Raw genomic sequence first — 20,563 nt, 5'->3', positions numbered from 1 at the left:
GGTACACATACTTTCAGATATATGTTTGTTTGTTTGTTTGTTTTCCTATGGGAGGGAAAATATGAGGAGTCAGCATGGAGTGGGAGGTTAGAAGGTGGACATTCCTGAATGGTTTCTTTTTACCACTTCCTTGTGAGAGAAGTGCTAACTGGACCCTGAAGTACCTAGAGGTCCAGAGGAGAAAGGCTTGTTTGCAATGTTGGCCACTAATGGAGGTCTTTATCCTTGGAGTTTTGTGGTTAGCATTAGTTTCATTCTTAGCTTTCCCTCCCATTGAGTTTGGCAGCTCCAACTTGATTTCCTTTTGTTCTCCAAATATTTTCTAAGGGGATAGGGAGGGAAGCAAGCCACATATGTCCCTTTGTTTCTTGAGCCCTTAATAGGCTGGCTGGGAAGGTCTCCTTCTTCATACATGCCTCTTGGTCTTCAAGACCAGATGTTTGAGCCATAGGCCTAGGGATCAAGCTATCACTTACTCAGCCCCTGGTCTGGGGCCTGTTATTGAGGGGGTTCAGCTTGGCACAGGGCCCTTCTGGTATGTGAATGAGCCTTTCAGAAATAGGTGGTTAGTAGTCTAAGCTTATTATCTTTCTCCCCACCAATACCCTTATTTAGGAAGGGAATAGGCTACTGTGTATGATGATCTGGTCCAGTTTTCTTTGGTTAATTTTCAGATAAGACTCTTGCTGCCCATCTTCTATGGAAAGTAGAATGTGAAGGAGCTATTGGTTCAGGTTTGAGGTCTTGTAGATAGTGAATGGAGTTACTAGTCTAGTCTAGCAATTAGCAAACTTGTCTGTAAGGCCTGATTTTTTTCAGAATAGGCTTCACATTTTAAAAACATTGTTAAAGAGAAAAAAAGAGAACTATGCAACAGAGACCATATGTGGTCCATAGAAACAGTTTGTGACCCCATGGTACTTTATACTACCAATTTATTATACACCAATTTCTTATAAACTCATAGTTTCTCTTTCTTGAGCCAAGCATATGGTAGGCCTTTGGCTCTCTTGATTTATGACTGAGATGTTTGTAGCTAGCCTCTTCTGTGTTGGATGCTAACTAACAAAACCACTGTATCTCCTTCTGGTGTATACTTGGTGTCTTAGTCACTAGGGGTTAGAATTAGGATTGTATTCTTCTTGGAGGAGTAAGAACCTGACAAATGATGCTCTCCTCAACCTCTTTCTTCCTGTGAAAGACTTAGCTTTTCATCTCAAATGGCCACAAATCTTATAAGTAAGCAGCTCCTGTTGATGGTAATTACAGAGATGTGAAAACAAAATCACAAAAGTCCAAAGTTGAATATGACAGGGGATTCCAGAGCTGGGGCTAACTCTTCCTGCTCGCCCCCCCCACCCCCACTTCATCCCTGGCTACTTAGCCTCCTAAAATCAAACATAACTTTTTGAGAAGGTGCCTCCTTTGTGTTCTTTCCAGACTATGCCTGAACAGAAGGAATCCTGGGTACTTTTAGAGCAAGATACTGAGACTATCTGTTGTAGGGGTGATATCAGAGTGTAGCTCTTATCCAGACAGGGAGGCGCTCTTATCCAGACAGGGAGGCATTCTAAGCTCCATCTGGACCCCTTACATCTAGCGTTCTGGAGGTTTGCATTTTGTTAATTCTTGTGTGTTTATGTGGGTACATACCTGTTTGGGCACTCTTGCCCATTCTTGCCAAGTGCCTGGGAATGGAGAGGGTATGGTACCAAGGCTGAGTCATTCTCTTGGAAAAGTCAGGATTATAAGGTGTTGCACCAGATCTGCTTTAGAATGTTTTCTCTTCTCTCTTTTGCTGCCCCTACCCTTCTCCAAACACACCTAGGATTGTAGTTCTCCTGTCTATGCTCCTTTAGACCTGGACAGCTCAACCATTGAGCTTCCTGAGGGGTAACCAGGGCTGTTCCTCCTCTCTCCTTCTCTTCTGTCCCCAAAGCCCTATACCTCTACCCAACAGTATAGAAGACTTGTGGAATGTGTAAAGATGTTCTGACTCTTAGGGACTAGAGCATATTTGTGAATAGTCAGTGAATAAGGTTAGCTTAAATGGTTTTAAGGTAACAGTTAATGGTGAGCATTCCAAGTAGAGTTGCCTCATGTTTTTCTCATTACTTCTTTGGGAGGGTGTCTGGTCAGTATTGTTCAAGGTGACTTGAAAAAGGAGGATAGTAACCATAAGATAAATTTAGTGTGCTAATTGTGCAGAAATATTTTCAACCATTATTTATAGCTGCATGACCTTGAGTAAGGTGTTTAGCCTTCTGAATTTTAGTTTTCCATCTTTATTTTTAAAATAATTTTATTTATTTATTTTTGGTTGTGATGGGTCTTCATTGCTGTTCAGGGGTTTTCTCTTGTTGGGACAAATGGGATGCACAGGTTTCTCATTGCAGTGGCTTCTGTTGTTGTGGAGCACAAGCTCTAGGTGCGTAGGCTTCAGTAGTTGCAGCACGTGGGCTCTAGAGCCCAGGCTCAGTAGTTGTGGCCCATGGGCTTAGTTGCTCTGTGGCAAGTGAAATCTTCCTGGACCTGGGATCAAACCCATGTCCCTTGCATTTTTAGCCACTGTACCACCAGGGAAGTCTTTCATCTTTAAAATGGAGATAAAAATGATACTCACTTCCTTGGAATTTAGGAGAGAGAAAAGAGCTCATGCAGGATGTCTGGCATATTGAAGGTGCTTGATTAAAGCCCTATTTCTCTTAATTTATTTCATTGTATTTTACTCTCTTTAAGTATTTGAGATAAAATAATTTTAGGACCCTAGTTTAGGCTTTTCCTCTAATTTGTAAATGTGCTCCCTGCACTGTACTATCTTTCACTGCAGCCTGTTGAGGGGAAACAGTATAAGAATTTATGTGGGTATATCTTTTGCTCTGCAGAGAACCCCAGCTCTGGGGAGCCTTGAAAGTCCCAATATGAGGGAGTAGGGTAAAGGAGAAGAGGCATTATGAGACCCAGGTTAGATAGGATGGTTGTGGGATGGGTAAAAGAGAGAATGTGCAGAGGGGAAAATGGCTAGAGGAACCCTTACTCAAGAAGGCAAAACAGTTTGTGGGTCCCTGCCCCTTTGCAGAAGCCAGGCAGCCATATCTTAGGCCCACCCCAGCTCTTGCTGTGCTGGTAGCTTTCACTTCGTGTGTGTGTGTGTGTGTGTGTGTGTGTGTGTGTGTGTGTGTGTGTGTGTGTGTATGTGTATGTGTTAAGGTACAGGGGGAGGTCTTAGTGTGGTCACCCTTCCAGATATGCCTGTGAATAGACAGACTTTCTATGTGGACTGAAAGTGGGTTGTAATGGGATCTCTCAAGATCTGGAGTGTGGTTCCCCTGAGGTTTGTGGAAGCTAGGGTAGGGAGTCCTCATTAAGCTAAGCTGGAACCTTAGTGGGACTGTGCAGAAAAAAAGCCAGTTTCCAACATATATCTTGTATATTATGCCTTCTTGTCTGGCTTTGTCTTCAGGGATTTCTGTCTCTGATTGTGGCACACCCCTCCCCACATCTGATGAACTGCTGTTCAATACTGTGAAAAGTCTGTAGTGTATTCTCTTCTGATAGTTTCTGGCAAGAAGGTTGGGGAGCTGGGCAAAGAGGCCTTGACCCTTAATTTTGTACTTTTGGGAGGGATTTCACAAATTGGAAATTTTCCTGTGGCATTTGAAGGACCTACATCGTGTTTCTTTCCTCTGTGTTCTTGTACAGGCTATTTGTCTACCTGGAATACCTTGAGCTTCCCTTTCCCTTTAAAATATTTTCCCTGTGAAAATATTTTTATCATTCAGGACAGGTCTGCTCTTTCTCTAGAAACCTGCTCTTCTGCCTTCTCCATTATAGCCTGGGTCCCCTTTATGTTTCCACAGTTCCCTCTGATTACTTCTCTCACTGCTCTTGCTGTACAAGAGTATGTGGTACATACTCATACTCAGTCACTGTCATGTCTGACTCTTTGTGACGCCATGGAGTGTAGCCTGCCAAGCTTCTCTGTCCATGGGACTTTCCAGGCAAGAATACTGGAGTGGGTTGCCATTTCCTCCTCTAGCCCATCTTCCCAACCCAGGCATTGAACCCACATCTCCTGTGTCTCCTGTATTGGCAGGTGGATTCTTTACCACTGAGCCACCTGAGAAGCCCTGTCCAACATGATAATTCCTCATTTACTTGCAACCCCTCCTCTATAAGAAATACTCTCACATGCTTGCTCATTTACTTTCACATATGTACATGTACAAACTTTAGAATCATCATCTCATGGCCTGGTCCATGCTGGGTGTCTTATAACTTAGTGGTGTGTGGAACGAGCATGTGTATATATGTGACTGTCGGGAGTGGAGTTCCTTTCTGAAACACCCGAGGTAAGTAAGAGTTGGCCCTTTTTACTTTTCTAGGCCTTATTAGAATCATAGGTAAAGTTTTGGGCTCTGTTTGGATTATGGAACATCATCTATTGCCTGGGAGGCTACTGGGTAATTTCTGTAGAGATTGTAATGGGCCTTTTCCCTGCTGCTATCTAAAGAAAGTAAACCAAAGTTAGGGTAGGGGTGCTTCTTACTCTACCTGAAGAACTCTGATGTATGTAAGTGTTTGGAGTAAGTGGTTTCATGCATGCTCACTTTAGCATTAGGGGGTACAAAATTTGTAAGTTTCTGGTGGTAGGGGTGCTAAAAAACCTGGTATTGTTGGTTGGATAAAGTTAAACAGTTTCTACTGGTCTTAGTAAATTAGTAGCTGAGCTTGTGGTTTGGAGGGCAAGATGTGGCTTTATCAACTCAAAAAATACAAAGCCACCTTTTAGAGAAGTTTTGTTAACTGTGTAGGAACCATAACTAATAAGCTGGATGTCATGTCTCTGTTCTGCTACTGACTGCTCCCCTCACTGTTCCCTAAAACTTTTCTAAAACAGTCATAGATGCACAGAACTCAAGGGCATTACTTGGGCTCTCTAAAACTCTGCTTTCAGGAAGGTGACTGTAACAAAAGTGAAGACTGTGGCTACAAACAGAGGTACCCTAGGGCAGGTATGACACCAGATGACACTTTTCAGCCTTTAACACATCCACTGGAAATGGGTGCTGAGTTGGTGTTTCCATAAGGATAAATCTTGTTCCTTGATGAATGCTAGAGTTAGATTGGGCTGCAAGATTAGGTGTAAGAAAGCAGCAGGCTGGTTGGGACTGGGGATGATTTGTTTAGGGGTAATTGACCAAGTTCTCCCATATAAACCTAACCTGGTATTATACTCACTGAAGGTCTGCACTTAGTGAGGCAGCGCTGTGGAATGGCCTCTGCCTTCTGATTTCTCACCCTGTATGAATGAGGAGGCCCTCCCTGAACATTCAGATGGAATGTTCAGCCACATTCTTTGCTACTTATAGTCTGGGAAGGAAAGAAGAAGAGGAGTCAGGGTGTCAGCTGGTTAAAGAGGAGTGAAGGGAGATTGAACAATGAGTGGGCTCAGTCTGGTATCCTCTCTCCATTTCTTCCTCTGATCTTGTTGGGAGAACTGTTCCTATTGGCCTGAAGTCATTTTCTTTTACCCAGTGGCCAAAGCACTCTAGGCCCATTAAGACCCTATGTAAATCACGTTGCTTTAGCAGAAATGTTGATACTGGCACCTAAAATCCATGTGTAGTGAAACTTCAGTGATATTTGGGATCCTTTTAAAAAATTTACTGTAGCTTTGTATCTCCTGGTTCATTGATCAAGGAAGAGCATTGGCATGCTTTCTTTGTTTCCAAATATAGAAGTTGCCAATTTGTATTTCCTCAGAAAATTCATTTTTCCAGAAGTACTTTGGGCCATCACCATCTTTCTGTAGACATGGATCTTCCAGTATGGTAAATGCCCCCATGGTTAGCTGGTCACCCTTCCTGTCCTTTTCTGTGAAAGTGGGAGGTTACCGCAGATTTTTCAGCTTGATCAAGCAGATTACTCCAGCTCCCTCCCTAGTCAACCAAAGCCTCCTCCAGGGAGGGGAAGTGTGGTAATGACATTATCTTTCCCCAGGCAGCCACATGTTCTCTGAGAACAGGATGTGGGGAGGGCTGGGCCCCAGTCACAGGGTATGGGGGTGGGCGCGGGAAAGTGGGCTGGTAGTGTGGCCATGTGGGTTGATGCCTGCCTCCTTAGCTTTGAGAGGCATGAAGAGCCCTTCTGTTCTCAAGTGTTAATTCATGTGTACACCCACCCACCCACCCATGACATGTCCGTGTTCTTACTCTAAGAAAGAACTGTAAACACCTATGAGTGAGGACCAGCTCTTCAGGCTGGAGAAACTCAGTGGCAAGGAGTGGGTGGGCTCAGGCAGCCTGCTGTACCAGCCCATGCCTTGTGACTCTGTAGCCATAGGCCATTTTGGCAAGGTTTTGTCGAGGGAGCTGGGCTCCAGTAGAGAATGTGGTTGCTTTGTTGCTTCTTCCCAGGCCCTTGTCAGTCCCCTCCCTACAGATGGCTCTCTAGCACACTGAGGTGATTTGAATGTTCAGTTTGCTTTTTGCCCCGTCCTCTTCTTTTCCCTGCCCCCACTATTGCTGGGGACCTTTGGAGATGTGCTGCCTGGGGTGGGGAAAAGAGGATGTAGCTAGCTTCCTGTGCAAGGGAGGGTGGGGCGCCCGCCTTCCTGCCTGTCTGCCCACCCTCCCAGCTGCCAGTGCTTGAGGAACTGACTGTAGAGTTAAGTTCAGAGTCATAAGAGGCATAGGGGCTCTCTGAGGCATAGGGATGAGGCTTTGTTCTTCTTGGTCTCTCTTTACAGTTCTCCACCAACAGGGATTGCTGGGCTCCCTTTTCCTAGAAACACAAGGCAAAAAAGTACTTTTAGGCACCAACTGGTCCAACCATCTCATAGCACAGATAGGGAAACTGAGCCCCAGGGAGTCTTTAAGTCCTCTAAGGAATCAGTGGCAGACTTAAGTAGAATTTTACAAGGTTAGAACTGAAGCTCCCTCCCTCTCTCAAGCTGCTGGTCCAGTGGTTGACAAACTGTATTTGGCCAAGCTGGTAGCCTTCCTTTGACCAGAACAGTTCTACTTTTATGTACATTATATCTTGAAATTTCATGAGATTTTCTGTTTGGGAAAGTGAAGAGGCAGGAAGCTGCTGAAAAAAGCAATAAAGTTGAAAACAACTGATCAAGACCTACCCAGTACATTGGTCACACTCTGACCTAAGAGGAAGGGACTGTCTCAAGGTCACTGGTCCGCTGTTCTTGGCTGATTGCTTCTAGCTAATAGTGTGGCTCCCTCAACTATAGGAAAGATTGTTCCCATCCTGTGTTGCCTTGATCTTCTCCCATCCCAAGGAGAGCCCCTCTTGTAGCACCATGAGACAAGAGCTAGAGGCCATTAAATTTATTGGATGAAATAAATGATAGCAAGTAAGCCTTTGGAAGGACCTTCTTGCAACCTTAAATAAAAGAAAATTGGGAGGGCAAAGTTCCAAGCTCGGGGGACCTGGGTTCTAGTCCTGTCTCCTTCAGACTTGGACAAAGTGCCATTTACCTCACTGAACCTCCATTTCTCCTGTCTATAAAACAGTGCTGATCTGTAGATCTATAGACATCTATAGACTCTGCCTTTTGTACAGACTTGAGTTCAGCGAGAGGATGCATGTGGACAAGTGTCTTTTATTGCTTAACTGATTTTAATAACATGACATAAAACCCTTACGCCTGATATAATTGTTATGTAAAATACATAGATGAATACTGTCTTCTTTTAAAAATATAAAATAAATAAGATGTGAAAGTAGGCAAATTTACATTAAATGAATGAAAAAAAATTAAAAAGTTTTGCTTTCCATATCATTTGAAGAAGGGGAATTATAATTTTAAGCAATGTTCAAGTTTATTAAACAGATTTTTTAAGTTTTATAAATGTTTAACTTTCATCACCTTCAAGGTTTATGTTACTCCCAAATTTTGCATATAACTGAACTTTTCAAATCTGCTAACACTTGCTGAATTGATTCCACTCTGGATTCTAAGGTGTCAGTTTCATCTTGCAAATTTTTCTTTGCTTCTGCTAACATTTCTTGTGTTTCTTCCTAAGAATGGCTAATGAAAACATTACCAGTCTGATAAGGTATCATTAAGCAGTCATCTGCAAGCATGATATCCTCACAAACATCTTCTAAATTTTGGAGTTATTTCTTTTTACTTCTATTTCTTCATTTAGTTATATGATTCTACTTGTATTCCATGCTAATTTGTGTATTGTAAGACTGACATCTGCAACCACCTTCTTCATGGTGGCTTCCATCTTGGGCCATAAGTGTCTTTTAAACTGTAAAGCACTGTGCACATGGGGTTAGGATTTTTATTGTATAAGGGTGAGTCAGAAGTCCTGCATTTGATAATGAGGTTGCAGGAGAAAGGTACCAAAATGTATCAAATATCTAATACATGCTAGGTGCCAAGCCAGTTTGTTTTGTATAAATAAAGGAGATGATGCTGTTCCTCACAACTATCTTGTGAGGTAGGCATTGTTACTCCCATTTTACTTGGAGGAAAATTGATGCTTCAAGAGATCGAGGGACTGGCAGTGCACCAAGGGACTCCCTCTAGAGTCCACACTGTCCGTCATATATTTGTAAAGAGATCTTAAGAAAGTGCTGTGGTTTCCTTTGTAACTTTCCAACCCATTCCCTGATCTACTCCAGTGTCTCTCCTCTCTTGTTGGCTTCATGTCACAGCCCTGGGCTCTGTACTCCTTGCTTTCCTTGGTGGTACATATACCAAGTGCACTTAGGCGTCCTTGTTTGGCCATTAGTTGATGGAGAATCCCTTTAGGTCAGCAACCTTTTTGTTGATAAGAGGGGTTTCTTACTCCCCTGGGGAGCTGGTAGGAAGGGCCTAGGATGTGTTGCTAGTTAGAACTGGCTCTTGTCCAAGGTCATGCAACTAAAAGAAAGTAGTTGCTTCCCTTCATTGAGACTCAGTTTTCTCATTTTTAAAATGGGCCTACAGATGCTTCCTTTATATGTGCTGATAAATGTTTCACAACAAACTCTCTGGTGAAGCCACAATTTGTACTGTTTACCAATCCCAATGGTATAAATACTCTCATCACTTGTTGTTCAGTCACTCAGTTGTATCCAACTCTCACCACAGCTGATTTCAAACTACCAACATAGGATCCTTGAAGGAGGACTTATACAGAGATCAGCTCTAGTGTAAGTTGGTTCCAGTGCACTGTTATTGATTGCACCTATCTTAGAGTCCCCAGCCTGTTCCCAACTTCAACCTGTTCACATCTGTATGCAAATACAAGGCTTGCTCCCTAAGTTCCCACAGCATCTAGGAAAGGGAGAGTATCATTTAAGGTCTGCTCCTTGCCTGAAATTCTCCCAAGATAGAATGTTTAAGGGGCATAGAACTTGAGAAGATTTTGATTGAGGCTCTAATTAGAGTATTTTTGATCAATGTTGTTGGGCTGCTGAGGTATTTGTACCAGTTGTTTCCTTCCACTGTCTAATTCTTAACTAGATTGGAAGATAGTGGAAGGCTCTGGACAATGGCCTGAGGGTTTGGTCATTCCAGAAAGCACTCAGCTTACTGTTTGAAATCCCAAAGCCTCTCCTCCCTCTCCTGCCTGTAGAGCCTGCTCTGCTGGGTTCTAACCTGAAGGTCCCAACTATGAGGATCTCTGGGATAGAAAGTATTTTGGAGGATGGGAGATCTGGTTTGACCTCTCATCTCGTCTCAATAGCATCTATGCCAGGTGATGTTTCTTTAAACTTCCCAGAGGATAAGACTCACCTGGGACAAAACTACTGCTTTCCAAGCTCCTCCTCTGAAGTGTCTTTTTCAGTAAGCTTGGAGTGGGGTCCAGGAATCTAGATTTTTAAACTAGTGCCCCAAATGATTCCCAACAGTTAAGTTTGGGAAATACCACATTGCCACTGCACAATCCTCTGCCACATGGGTGTCATTTTGTCCATTTTACAGGTAGGAAGATTGAGAGATCATGGCTTGTTTTTGGCAGAGCTCGATCCTGCCCTCAGGTTTTTAGAGTGCATAGCTATGTTCCTTCTACAAGAGAGGAATTACTTTAGTAGGTAGAGAAATTGCTTTAGTATGTAGAGAAATTACTTTAGCCCCTGATCTTTTGTGGAGGTAAGCTGCATTTAACTCTGGAGAACCACTCACTAGGCCCACTGGCCTAGATGTCCCTGTAGTTACTGCTATCTACTTGGCTTTGTTTCCCTTCAGTCGAGCATCTGGCTGTCCATATTGACAGTTGACACCAGCCCTTGAGAGGCTCTATTCCATGCCAGAGGTTTGCAAATTTGTCTGGGCCTTAGAATTATATGAAGGTCTTAATTCTGATGCCTGGGTCCTGCTTCTTATATAATAATAAATCATGATCTCTGTGGGTGGGGCCAGGAAATCTGTCTTTAAAATTTTTCCCAATTGATGCTGATTAGCCTATCTACAGACCCAGTTTGTGATATTTCTGGATACCAGCTGAAGGAGTTTGGGCGTTTTGGTGGGTTGTGCTGGAGGGCTGGGAACCTGTGTATATTAATGGGACACAACTAGAGAAAATGGCAAGGCAGAGCGTAGGATGAGGAAAGAAGAGCAGGCATCCTTTAAAAGGACAAGGTAGCCTAGGTGCTCTGTTGTATTCTGCCTCACTTCAGGGCTCTGCTTCTTGGGGGGAAATCCCTATCCCTCCCAAGAGAAAAAACATTTAAAATAATGCAAGGATGTGTGTGTTTCTGCCTGATATGCATGGCTTCAAATTGTCTAACTAACTAGAAATCTAATCATATTTTAGAGTTTCCCCCAAAATCAAAGGGCCCTTAGGCTAGAAGGGCCCTCTGCAGGTCTTCTTGGCAACCCATAGCCCTTCAGTGTAGTCAAACCGGCTTTAAGTTCAAATTATTCTGGAGAGATTAAATATTTGCAATAACATGGCTAAAAGTGGAGGCGCTAGTAATCATCACATTCTACTTATGATATGCCAAGTACTTTCTTGTCTGTTATTTTAACTTAAAATCTCCTAATAACCCTGTTGTGAGGTTGATATTAGGTTCATTTTATATATTAGAAAACTGAGTTTTAGAAACAGGAAAGTAAGAGAGACTCTAAAGCATCTTTCAGCTATACCAAGATTTATTTCTCAAATGACTGAGACCATTATTTCTAGGATAAGGACTCCAGTTTTGTGAGTCCCCTAGATGCCAGGTTTGACTGTTGGCATACCAGCAAGGTTGGCAGGAAGCCAACCGTAGCTTAGCTCTGGGACCAAAAACAGAGCTTTTTTTTTTTTTTAATTGGAGTATAGTTGACTACTATATATCAAATAGATAACAGTGTGCTAGTTTCAGGTATACAGCAAAGTGAATCACTGATATCCACTCTTTTAGATTATTTTCCCATATAAGTCTTTACAGCGTATTGAGTGCTATACAGTAGGTCCTTATTAGTTATCTATTTTATATATAGTAGTGTGTGTGTGTATGTGTGTGTGTGTGTGCACACGTGCACTCAGTTGTGTCTCTTTGCAACCCCATGGACTGTAGCTCGCCAGGCTCTTCTGTCCATAGGATTCTTCAGGGAAGAATACTGGAGTGGGTTGCCATGCCCTCCTCCAAGGGATATTCCTAACCCAGGGATTGAACCCGAATCTCCTGCATCTCCTGCATTGGCTGGTGGATTCTTTACCACTGCGCCGCCTGGGAAGCCCATATAAGTAATATATATATATATATGTTAATTCCAATCTCCCGATTTATCTCTACCCCTTCCTTATAACCATAAATTTGGAAAATAGAGTTTTTTTTTTATTTAGCTGGAAGCCTTCTCTTGCCCCTACATAGTTGACTGATCCTGTCTTCAGCAGTTTTAACACAGGACAGGGCAGAAATCCCATGAGTAATGGATGGAATCCAAGCTGATTCTTAGGTCAGCTCCAGTGCCCTTCAGAGCTGGGATGCTGGAGGTTGCTGTGGTGTGTTTCTGAGCAGAGAGAATAGAGCCCTCTTCTGGTGTTCTGCGTAACTAGTGTCTCCAGGCAGCTGCAAATGGTCTGTGTTTCCAGTCTATAAATACTTCTTGTGAAACTTGTAGGCAGGAAGCTGGGTTAAGCAGGAAACTGATGCTAGTGACTGAAGCCCTGCTGGGTGTGGCCCCAGAGAGAGGCTTAATCCATGTGAGAGACTTATTAATGATAAGCCCTCTTTTCTTTAAATTCAGTGGCTTCAAAGTTTTATGAGAATTGAAGAAACTGTTGTTCTTGGCTACCTGGATATAAATCCATTCCTCAAATTCCCTGCCTCCTTCCCTGCTGTGTCATCTTCACCCTCTATACCTCCCTGCTCTGTCCCCACCTCCAGCTTGGGTCTTGGCTGTACCTGCTGCCAGAGACCTTCCCAATTAGTTGCTATCTAAGTTTTAAGAAGAAATAGGAGACCTTTTAGTTTCCTTCCTTGTGGTTATAAAAGGTTTAGTCTCTCTAGAATGAGTGATGGTGAATGTATCAGAACCTAAAAGTTAGGCTTGCCCTCTGTCATAAACTAGACTTCCATTCAGTGTCCGCTAATAGTTTTTAATGGAAGCAAGCTGGTTCTGCCTTCTCCACATAGTCTTTTCAGCTCAACATCCTGATTTGTCTACTGTTTTTTAAGTGCTAGGGTGTTTCTATTGCTTATTATTGCCAGTGAATCCAGAGCAAGGCTTTTAATCCTTGCTCTCACACTGTCCAGCAGCTGTGTGACTCTAGGCCAATGCTTCCCCTTCCTTGGACCTCAGTTTCCTCAGCTGCATATTGTAGAATTTGAATCAAGTGATCTCTAGGTTCCTTTCAGGTCTGATAGTTGGGGATTCTAGATTATTTATTCTGTTGGAGAATAAGGATGAGAAGTTCAGAAGGGTTTATTCTGAAGGAGCCAGATGAGGTTCTAGGATGAGTAGATTGAAATCTTGAGGAAATTTAAAGAGGAATGGCCATGCTAAGGAGCTTATAGGGCAGAACCCTGTGCCTAGGAGGAGAGATGAGTTAGGGTAGGGGGTAGGAGAATGGGTGGTGTTTGCTCCTGGGGTATGGTTTGGCTGAGCTGATTTTGAAAATAAGTCCTGGAGTTAGGTATAAATGGTGAGGAGCTAGTTTCCTTCCAGACCTTAATGTGTTGAGAGGCAGAGGGGGACTCTACCTCAGTCTCAGGTTAAGCAAAAGGCTGTGCAATTAAGGCTGGATTAATGGGAAAGCTGTAGCTTGCTAAGGTTTCTGATTGTTTATCTCCTTTTTACCTTTGGCTCTGTCCTGAGCTCTCCTCACATAGCGACAATGTAATTATGTCCTCATTGTTAACAAAGGTTAGTTTTGTTTGAGGTTGCTCTCCCAAATATAACTGAGCAAGTAATACCCAGGCTCCAATATGCCCTTGTCTCCCAGTTGAAGTGATTCTTAGGGAAGGCGACTGGATCAAAGCAAGTTAAAAGGAACCATTGTCTTCCGTGCCCTTTGCAGCAGTTAGAGTAACTAAAGAATTACTGCTGACCCACTAAAGGTATGGGTGTGTATGGGGTCCAGGTGGTCTCCTTTCTAGAACCTACTGGGGAAAAGCATGGCATAGGAAGGGTTAACTGTAGGCAGGTCTTGTTGTCTGTTTTAAGTAAGGGTCTGGCAATGGGCAAGAAGAGGTCAGAACAGATAACTGTACCAGGTCCCACTTCCAAGTCCACGGGAAGGAGCTGAGTTGCTGGGAAGTGAGTGAGTCAGTGGAGAAGGAGGAGGGGAAGGGAGAGGGGGAGAATGCCTCCTAGGCTAGAGATTAAAAGCAACCCTTGTTTTACCCCTTATGGAAAACAGCTGCTTGAGTCAGTGCTGTCATCTCAAGAGCCAAGACAGACCAGGCCCTGCCCTGCTTTAGCGATAGTTCTGGCAGCAGGAAATGGAGGATGCTAGAGCCTAAATAATGGGGAAAGGCAGTTTGAGTGACAATGTAGTTAGTGACTGCCCTCTGTCCATGGAAGAGACTGAAGTTCTGGGGTTGCCCTAGTAGGGCTCATCCTACCTCTGGCCACCCTTATGCACTTACCTTTGCCTTCTCCATAGCAGCAATGCCACTGAAAGCCCAGAAGACTTGGGCCTTTGAAGAATGGGGAGGTGGAAGGTGAGAGGTGAGGTCATTGAGCTCAGACCCAATTGGGCTGACTCACAAGCTCTGTCCTGGCAAGGGGGCCTTCCCAAGTAATGCTTCACAGATGTGCCCAGGTTCCCTTATACTGGAGTGTTTGGGCCTTAGCCAAAATAGTTGCCAAGGCATTGTCTGAAGTCAGCAGTGAAATCAGCATGACCAGAGAGGTAGGTGGAGTCAAGGATGGTGCTCTGGAATGTCCAGAAGGCCTGTCTTCACCACTTGCTGGCTGAGTAAGTGTGGTTTTAGTGATGTTAAGTGAGACTGTGAGTGAAGGAGCTTGGCGCATTGTTGTTAACATAATTTGCTCGTTTCCATCTTTATGTTACCTGCCTCTTTGCTCATCAGTTTCCTTATTCATGATGTGGAGTTGGTAATGCCAGTTCCTTCTGGCATACAGACAGGTCCATTGTTCAGACAAGTCAGTTGTGATTATTTGACTCTGTCTCTGCTTTGTCCTCTGCGTGTCTGCATGCTCAGTTGTGTCTTGACTCATTGTGACCCCATGGACTGTAGCCCACCAGTCTCCATTGTCCATGGAATTTTCCAGGCAAGAATATTGGAGTGGGTTGCCATTTCCTCCTTAAGGGGATCTTCCCGACCCAGGAATTGAATCCACATCTGTTGCATCTCCTGCATTGGCAGGCGGATTCTTTACCACTGTGCCACCTGGGAAGCCATCCTCCAAATTCCTCTCTGGTAAAGAGCCATATTGTAGTTCAGTAACATGGAGCAAATGAGAGGAAACTTTGTCCCGATCTCCTCTCTGTGGCCCAGCTACTGCTCATCTGGGTACTCTTGGCCCTAGGAAATGAGAGAGTTCCTTATTTGAAGTTGGCCAGGTCTAGAGGGCAAAGTTCCCCAGCTGTTGCTGTCAAGGCAGAGGTAGGTAGTTATTTTCTTTTTTAGGCCTGCCAACTGGGGACATAGGAGAGATCCAGTTTGTTGAGGGCTTTGGATGACAGACTACTGAGATGGGCTATAGACCAATGAAGGGCTTGCTTGGGAATTGTCTGTATTCAATTTTTCAATAAATAACAGTGGATTTATTGTTCTTGGGCTAGGGGTGGGTGGGCTAGTGTATATGAGTGACACCCCCACCACCACCACATCCAGACTCTTTTTGTTCCTTAAACCTTAAATGATTTCCAGAGACACAGTTTTCAAGGACAGGCTTAGACAGGGCCTTAGTTCTTTTGCTGGGGACCACATCTTGAAATGCTATCTTACCCAGGCCAGCTTCTCCATTCCTGCTGAGCTGTGGGGCTGCCTGGGAACTTTCTGCTGACTTTGGAGGCTTTATCTTCAGATTCTTGCCTTTCAAACTAGACTACCCTCGTCTCTTCATTGATAATGAAGAGGCCAGGCCCAAAAGGAAGGCAGTGGGTGCCCACTTGTGTGAGCATCCTGTGTGGCAGTGGATCTGGGCCTGCAGCTCCTTGTACACATTTGGGTCCCAAATTACTGTTAAGGAAAATGAGAGATTTTCTTTGATCACCATTTCTGCCCTATACCTATCACCCTCAGCCCTGGTCATGCTATTACCCTTGCTACCCCTACCGCCAACACACTGAAAATCAGGAGAACACAGACCCATGATCCTGTCTTCAAGACTCACATTTTATTCTGAGTTGAGTGGTGGCAAGAATAGAAGTCCCTTTGTATTGTGTTTGCTTTTCTTCTTAATTTTTTAAACCTAAAATTTTTTGTCTCCACAGTGAAGTTCAGGGAACCACAGGCTGCTTTCTCTTGAGATGCAGCCACAGTGGAATGACAGAAACTCTGAGAAGGGATTCTAGAGACATAGGTTCCAGTTTAGTTTCAACTGGACAGCATCAGATTGAAGGAGAGCTCTTTCTTGTTCTGGGGCAATGCTCTATATATGATACAGGACGTATGAACAGTTCTAGCCTCTCTGACATACTTATTCCTAACCCAGACTGAGTTCTTTTCTACCAGTTGATTTATTTAAGAAACATTTATAAACAAATATTTCAGTTAAATATTTGGAGTTATGGGCTAGCCCCTGAAGATGATAGATTGTTATGATTCCTTTGCATCTACCTTCCTGGCCTCTGTGACCACTCTTCACCTTGCAGGCCTCATTTATCCTGGAGGAGCTCTGCATCCTTGCATCTCTGTCTCCTTTTGGGCCATTGCTTTGTGTCTCTTTCTCTACCTGGGACATCTGGGTGCTCTTCGCCCCAACTTCCACATTCTCCCTTTTTCAAAATCCTTATCTTTAGATACCCTGCAAATACCACTTTGAACTGTGGTTCTGTATTTCCACAAAAAAAGTTTCTTCTGTTCTGGCATGGTACTTCTCAGGGTTTCCCTTGTATGTAATAATTTTCCTGTTATTCAGTAAGTACCTTGGAGTCAGAGACTGATTCTATAGCTCTACTGCAACCATAGTTCCCTAAACATAGTATTCCATTAATATTGGGTAAACTGAAATAAATTTATAGAGAGCTCCTTAACCTGGAGTCCTTGGGCCTCCATGAAATCCATGGGTATAATTTGAAGTGGGAAGGATCTATGAAGATGGATGGAGGAAAATTTACATGTTTGTTTTCACTGACTTCTCACTAAAATTTAACCCTTCTTTCAGTTATGAATTTAGGCCAAAAAAAGACAGTACCTGTGACTGTGTCACCAATGGAAATCTAAGATACTTTTATATTACAGTTTAGTTACTATAGATTTTTCAGAACATCATTTATGCTGAAGACAAGGTTGAAATTACAGTAATAATAACTAATAAGAACTAGTGTTAGGTAATTATATAATATATTAATAAAGAAGTACATATTAAATTTTGATAGCTATTTCAATATAATTGGTCTCTTTATATCTACTTTGTTTCATGCATTTACAAATTTCTGAGAAGTCAATCCATAGACCTCACCATACTGCTCAGAAAGGTCCATAGCACAAAAAAGTCAAGATGTAAAATGTCCCCACCTCTGAGTCTGTATACTATGCTATATCTATCTCTTGTATCTCCTTGCTTAATACTGTTCATTTAGCCAATATCTTGTGAGTACCCATTGAATCTTAGATACTAGAGAAAGTGAAAGTGAAGTCGCTCAGTCATGCCCAACTCTTTGCAACCCCATGGGTAGTAGCCTGCACCAAGCTCCTCCGTCCATGAGATTTTCAAGGCAAGAGTACTGGAGTGGGTTGCCATTTCCTTCTCCAGGGAATTTTCCCAACCCAAGGATTGAACCCAGGTCTCTCACACTGTAGACAGACGCTTTACTGTCTGAGCCACCAGGGAAGTCCCTAGATACTAGAGAGGTAACTCTAACTGAGATAGAAGTCTCAAAATGAGAATGAAATTTCTCAATATACTAGAAGGGCTATTGTCCCTTTTCTACTTCTTATCTGCCAAGTCATTGGTATTTTGAGGGCTCCCCAACTCAGCTCAAGTGTGATTTAAGGCTAGATATGGAAGCGAATATGAATGTGAGAGTATGGATGTATGGATGTGAGAGCTGGACTGTAAAGAAAGCTGAGTACAGAAGAATTGATGCTTTTGAACTGTGGTGTTGGAGAAGACTCTTGAGAATCCCTTGGACTGCAAGGAGATCCAACCAGTCCATCCTAAAGGAAATCAGTCCTGGTGTTCATTGGAAGGACTGATGTTGAAGCTGAACCTCCAATATTTTGGCCACTTTATGTGAAGAGCTGACTCATTTGAAAAGACTCTGATGTTGGGAAAGATTGAGGGCAGGAGGAGAAGGGGACAACAGAGGATGAGATGGTTGGATGGTATCACCGACTCAATGGGCAAGAGTTTGGGTAGATTCCAGGAGTTTGTGATGGACAAGGAGGCCTGGCGTGCTGCAGTTCATGGGGTCGCAAAGAGTTGAACATGACTGAGTGACTGCACTGAACTGAATTGAAGCCAAATTCTAGTCCACTGGGCCTCACTCATTCTCCCTACCTTATGAGGGTCCATTATATGGAGGTCACTGAATTGGCAGAGAGCCTGGGTAACACTGAGTCAAAGTGGCTAATCTTGCCTGCTGTCTCCCACTGAGGTACTTGCCTTACTTGTCCCTGTCTTCATGGCCTTTCCTGTCCCATTGTCAATCCTGAAATAGATTTCCTCCTTGGCTCCTTGGTGAGATTTATTTACAAAATTGTTCCCCAGGCCTGGTCCTAATCAGAATTGTTTAGCTGGCAAAATTGCTGTCTGGCACCCTCTTCCCCACTAGCTGACCCCTGTGCTCAGGAAAAGCCCATAGGTATTAAAGACTGATAAGGCTTAATGTTTTAGCTACTCCATGGGGATTTGTATCTTTGACAATTCTGCTTTTATTCCACCCCAATAGAATAAGTAATATGTGAGCATTCCTAGAAATGTAGATTAGTTTTCTTTTCAGTTTAAAGAAGAGAGGATGCACTCATAAGATCACTACCCAAAAACCAAGACTGACTAACACTTGGGTATGGTTCCAATAATCTCTTTTTGAATACTTTTTACAAAATTGAGCTCATGAAATCTTGTTGCTTACTCTTTCTTAATATTACTGAAGTGTTTTATGTGGGCATGAAATAATCATTATGAATATTTTGTTTGACCATGTAACAAGCCATCATGTGGCTATATCATATAGGTTACCTAAGCAAAATGTCCAACAACTAAAATACTTGGGGCTGGTGCCCTGGGATGACCCAGAGGGATAGTACGGAGAGGGAGGAGGGAGGGGGAGTTCAGGATGGGGAACACGTGTATACCCATGGTGGATTCATGTTGATGTATGGCAAAACCAATACAATATTGTAAAGTAATTAACCTCTAATTAAAATAAATAAATTTATATTAAAAAAAACTTAATCTTTGGAGGTTCGAAAGGGAGGAGATATATGGCTGATTCATGTTGAGATTTGACAGAAAACAACAAAATTCTGTAAACCAATTATCCTTCAGTTAAAAAATAAATTATAAAACTTAATGTTTGGTTTCTTTTAATGGAGATATTTTACACTTTGATGTAAGAGAGATTTGACATGTTGGCTTAAATTGTGAGACTTGGACTTAGATCTGAATTTAAACCCTGTCTTCCCCACTTACTAGCAATGTAACTTTAGACAAATCTCTAAGTATTCATGCCCAATGTGGAGATAATCCTGTTTCACAGGATGATTATGATTATTGGGATAGTACATATAAAGTGCCTAGTGAGTAGTAAGTCTTCATGCATGAAAGCTGCTGCTTATTGTTACTGTTAATACTATTACCACCGCTACCAAATTTTCAGCCAAAGAATCCTATCTCTACTGATGAAATATCAGCTATCGTTGACTTTGGCTAGGTGATCTATTCCTAAGAGTAGAGGGTACTTTTTCTAGTACATATGAAATACTGTGTGTTTCCATCTGGGCCTGTCCCTGTCCCTTTTCCCTCTGCTTACTTGGCTTTGGTAGCACTTCTGTCCTGCTAACACCTATCTCTGTTGAAGGCCCTTTCCTCTCTTGTGCCTAGGGAGACCAATGAGACATACATACAGGAAGTGTTAATGATGCAAGTCAGTATATAGAATCATAGACATCAGCACTGAAACGGCTGTTGGAGATTGCCTAGTATAATTGACAAACTCCATCTCCTGCACTCCTGCTGTTGCACAGGTGAAGGGAACTAAGGCTCAGGAATGGGATAAGATTTATTCAAGGTTGTAGAGTAAGCTAGTTATGGTGCTAGGCTTGGAATCCAGTGTTCTTTATCCTGCTCTTAACTTGCCTCTATGAAGACCAGTGCTGTAGATAATCCAGGCTATAGATCAGAGGTGGGGAAAGAATGCTGTGGGCTTGGAGCTGCCTCATGTAGGTGGAGAAGGCTTCCTGGAAGAAGTATAGCCAACATTTGTTTCCTTTTGATAGTAGGTTTACTTGCATTCATTTGTTTGCCCCTTGATAAGCACTGCCTTGTAGCAGTGTGGGGGTTTGTCTTCAGTAAACTGGTTGGGAGCAGAGGGCTAGGTTACTGTTTGTTTTAATGGTCCCCCTTCCTTCATACCAGTATCTAAATTCCATAGGTTCCTGCACCTTAGTTTCTTCTCCTGTAGTTGGACAGAGACTTATCCCAGGCTCTGCTGAGCATCGAGTCAAACAACTGACTTATCTCCTTTGATCTCATCCTAGATCAATGTGCGTGTGACCACCATGGACGCTGAGCTGGAGTTTGCCATCCAGCCCAACACCACCGGCAAGCAGCTGTTTGACCAGGTAAGGGAGGACTTATTGCTTCTTAGCCTCCCACTTCTCCCAATAGCTTCCACTATAATGCCCACTTTTGAGGAATTTCTTCTCCTACTCACTCCTCCAGGAGAGGTCAAAACAAAGGCTGACCTCAGCCTTAATGAAGTAGGCAAATTTTAACTCTGGCAGCCTATATCTTGGATGGCCCCAATCAGTC

At 43.1% G+C, this 20,563-nt stretch overlaps 1 protein-coding gene across 1 annotated transcript in view; it reads left to right on the top strand.

The window, feature by feature from the left end:
* Positions 1 to 20,563, top strand: part of MSN (moesin) — a 79,644-nt gene that overhangs the window by 32,327 nt on the left and 26,754 nt on the right. The window contains exon 2 of the mRNA XM_052663355.1: positions 20,290 to 20,373. Coding sequence (XP_052519315.1) covers positions 20,290 to 20,373 — 84 coding nt within the window. The remainder of the gene's footprint in view (positions 1 to 20,289; positions 20,374 to 20,563) is intronic.

The sequence above is a fragment of the Budorcas taxicolor genome, chromosome X, assembly GCF_023091745.1.
Source record: "Budorcas taxicolor isolate Tak-1 chromosome X, Takin1.1, whole genome shotgun sequence".
In the NCBI taxonomy this organism is placed as follows: domain Eukaryota; kingdom Metazoa; phylum Chordata; class Mammalia; order Artiodactyla; family Bovidae; genus Budorcas; species Budorcas taxicolor.
The sequence above is the reverse complement of the archived record's forward strand: the minus strand, read 5'-3'. Positions and strand labels throughout refer to the sequence as shown.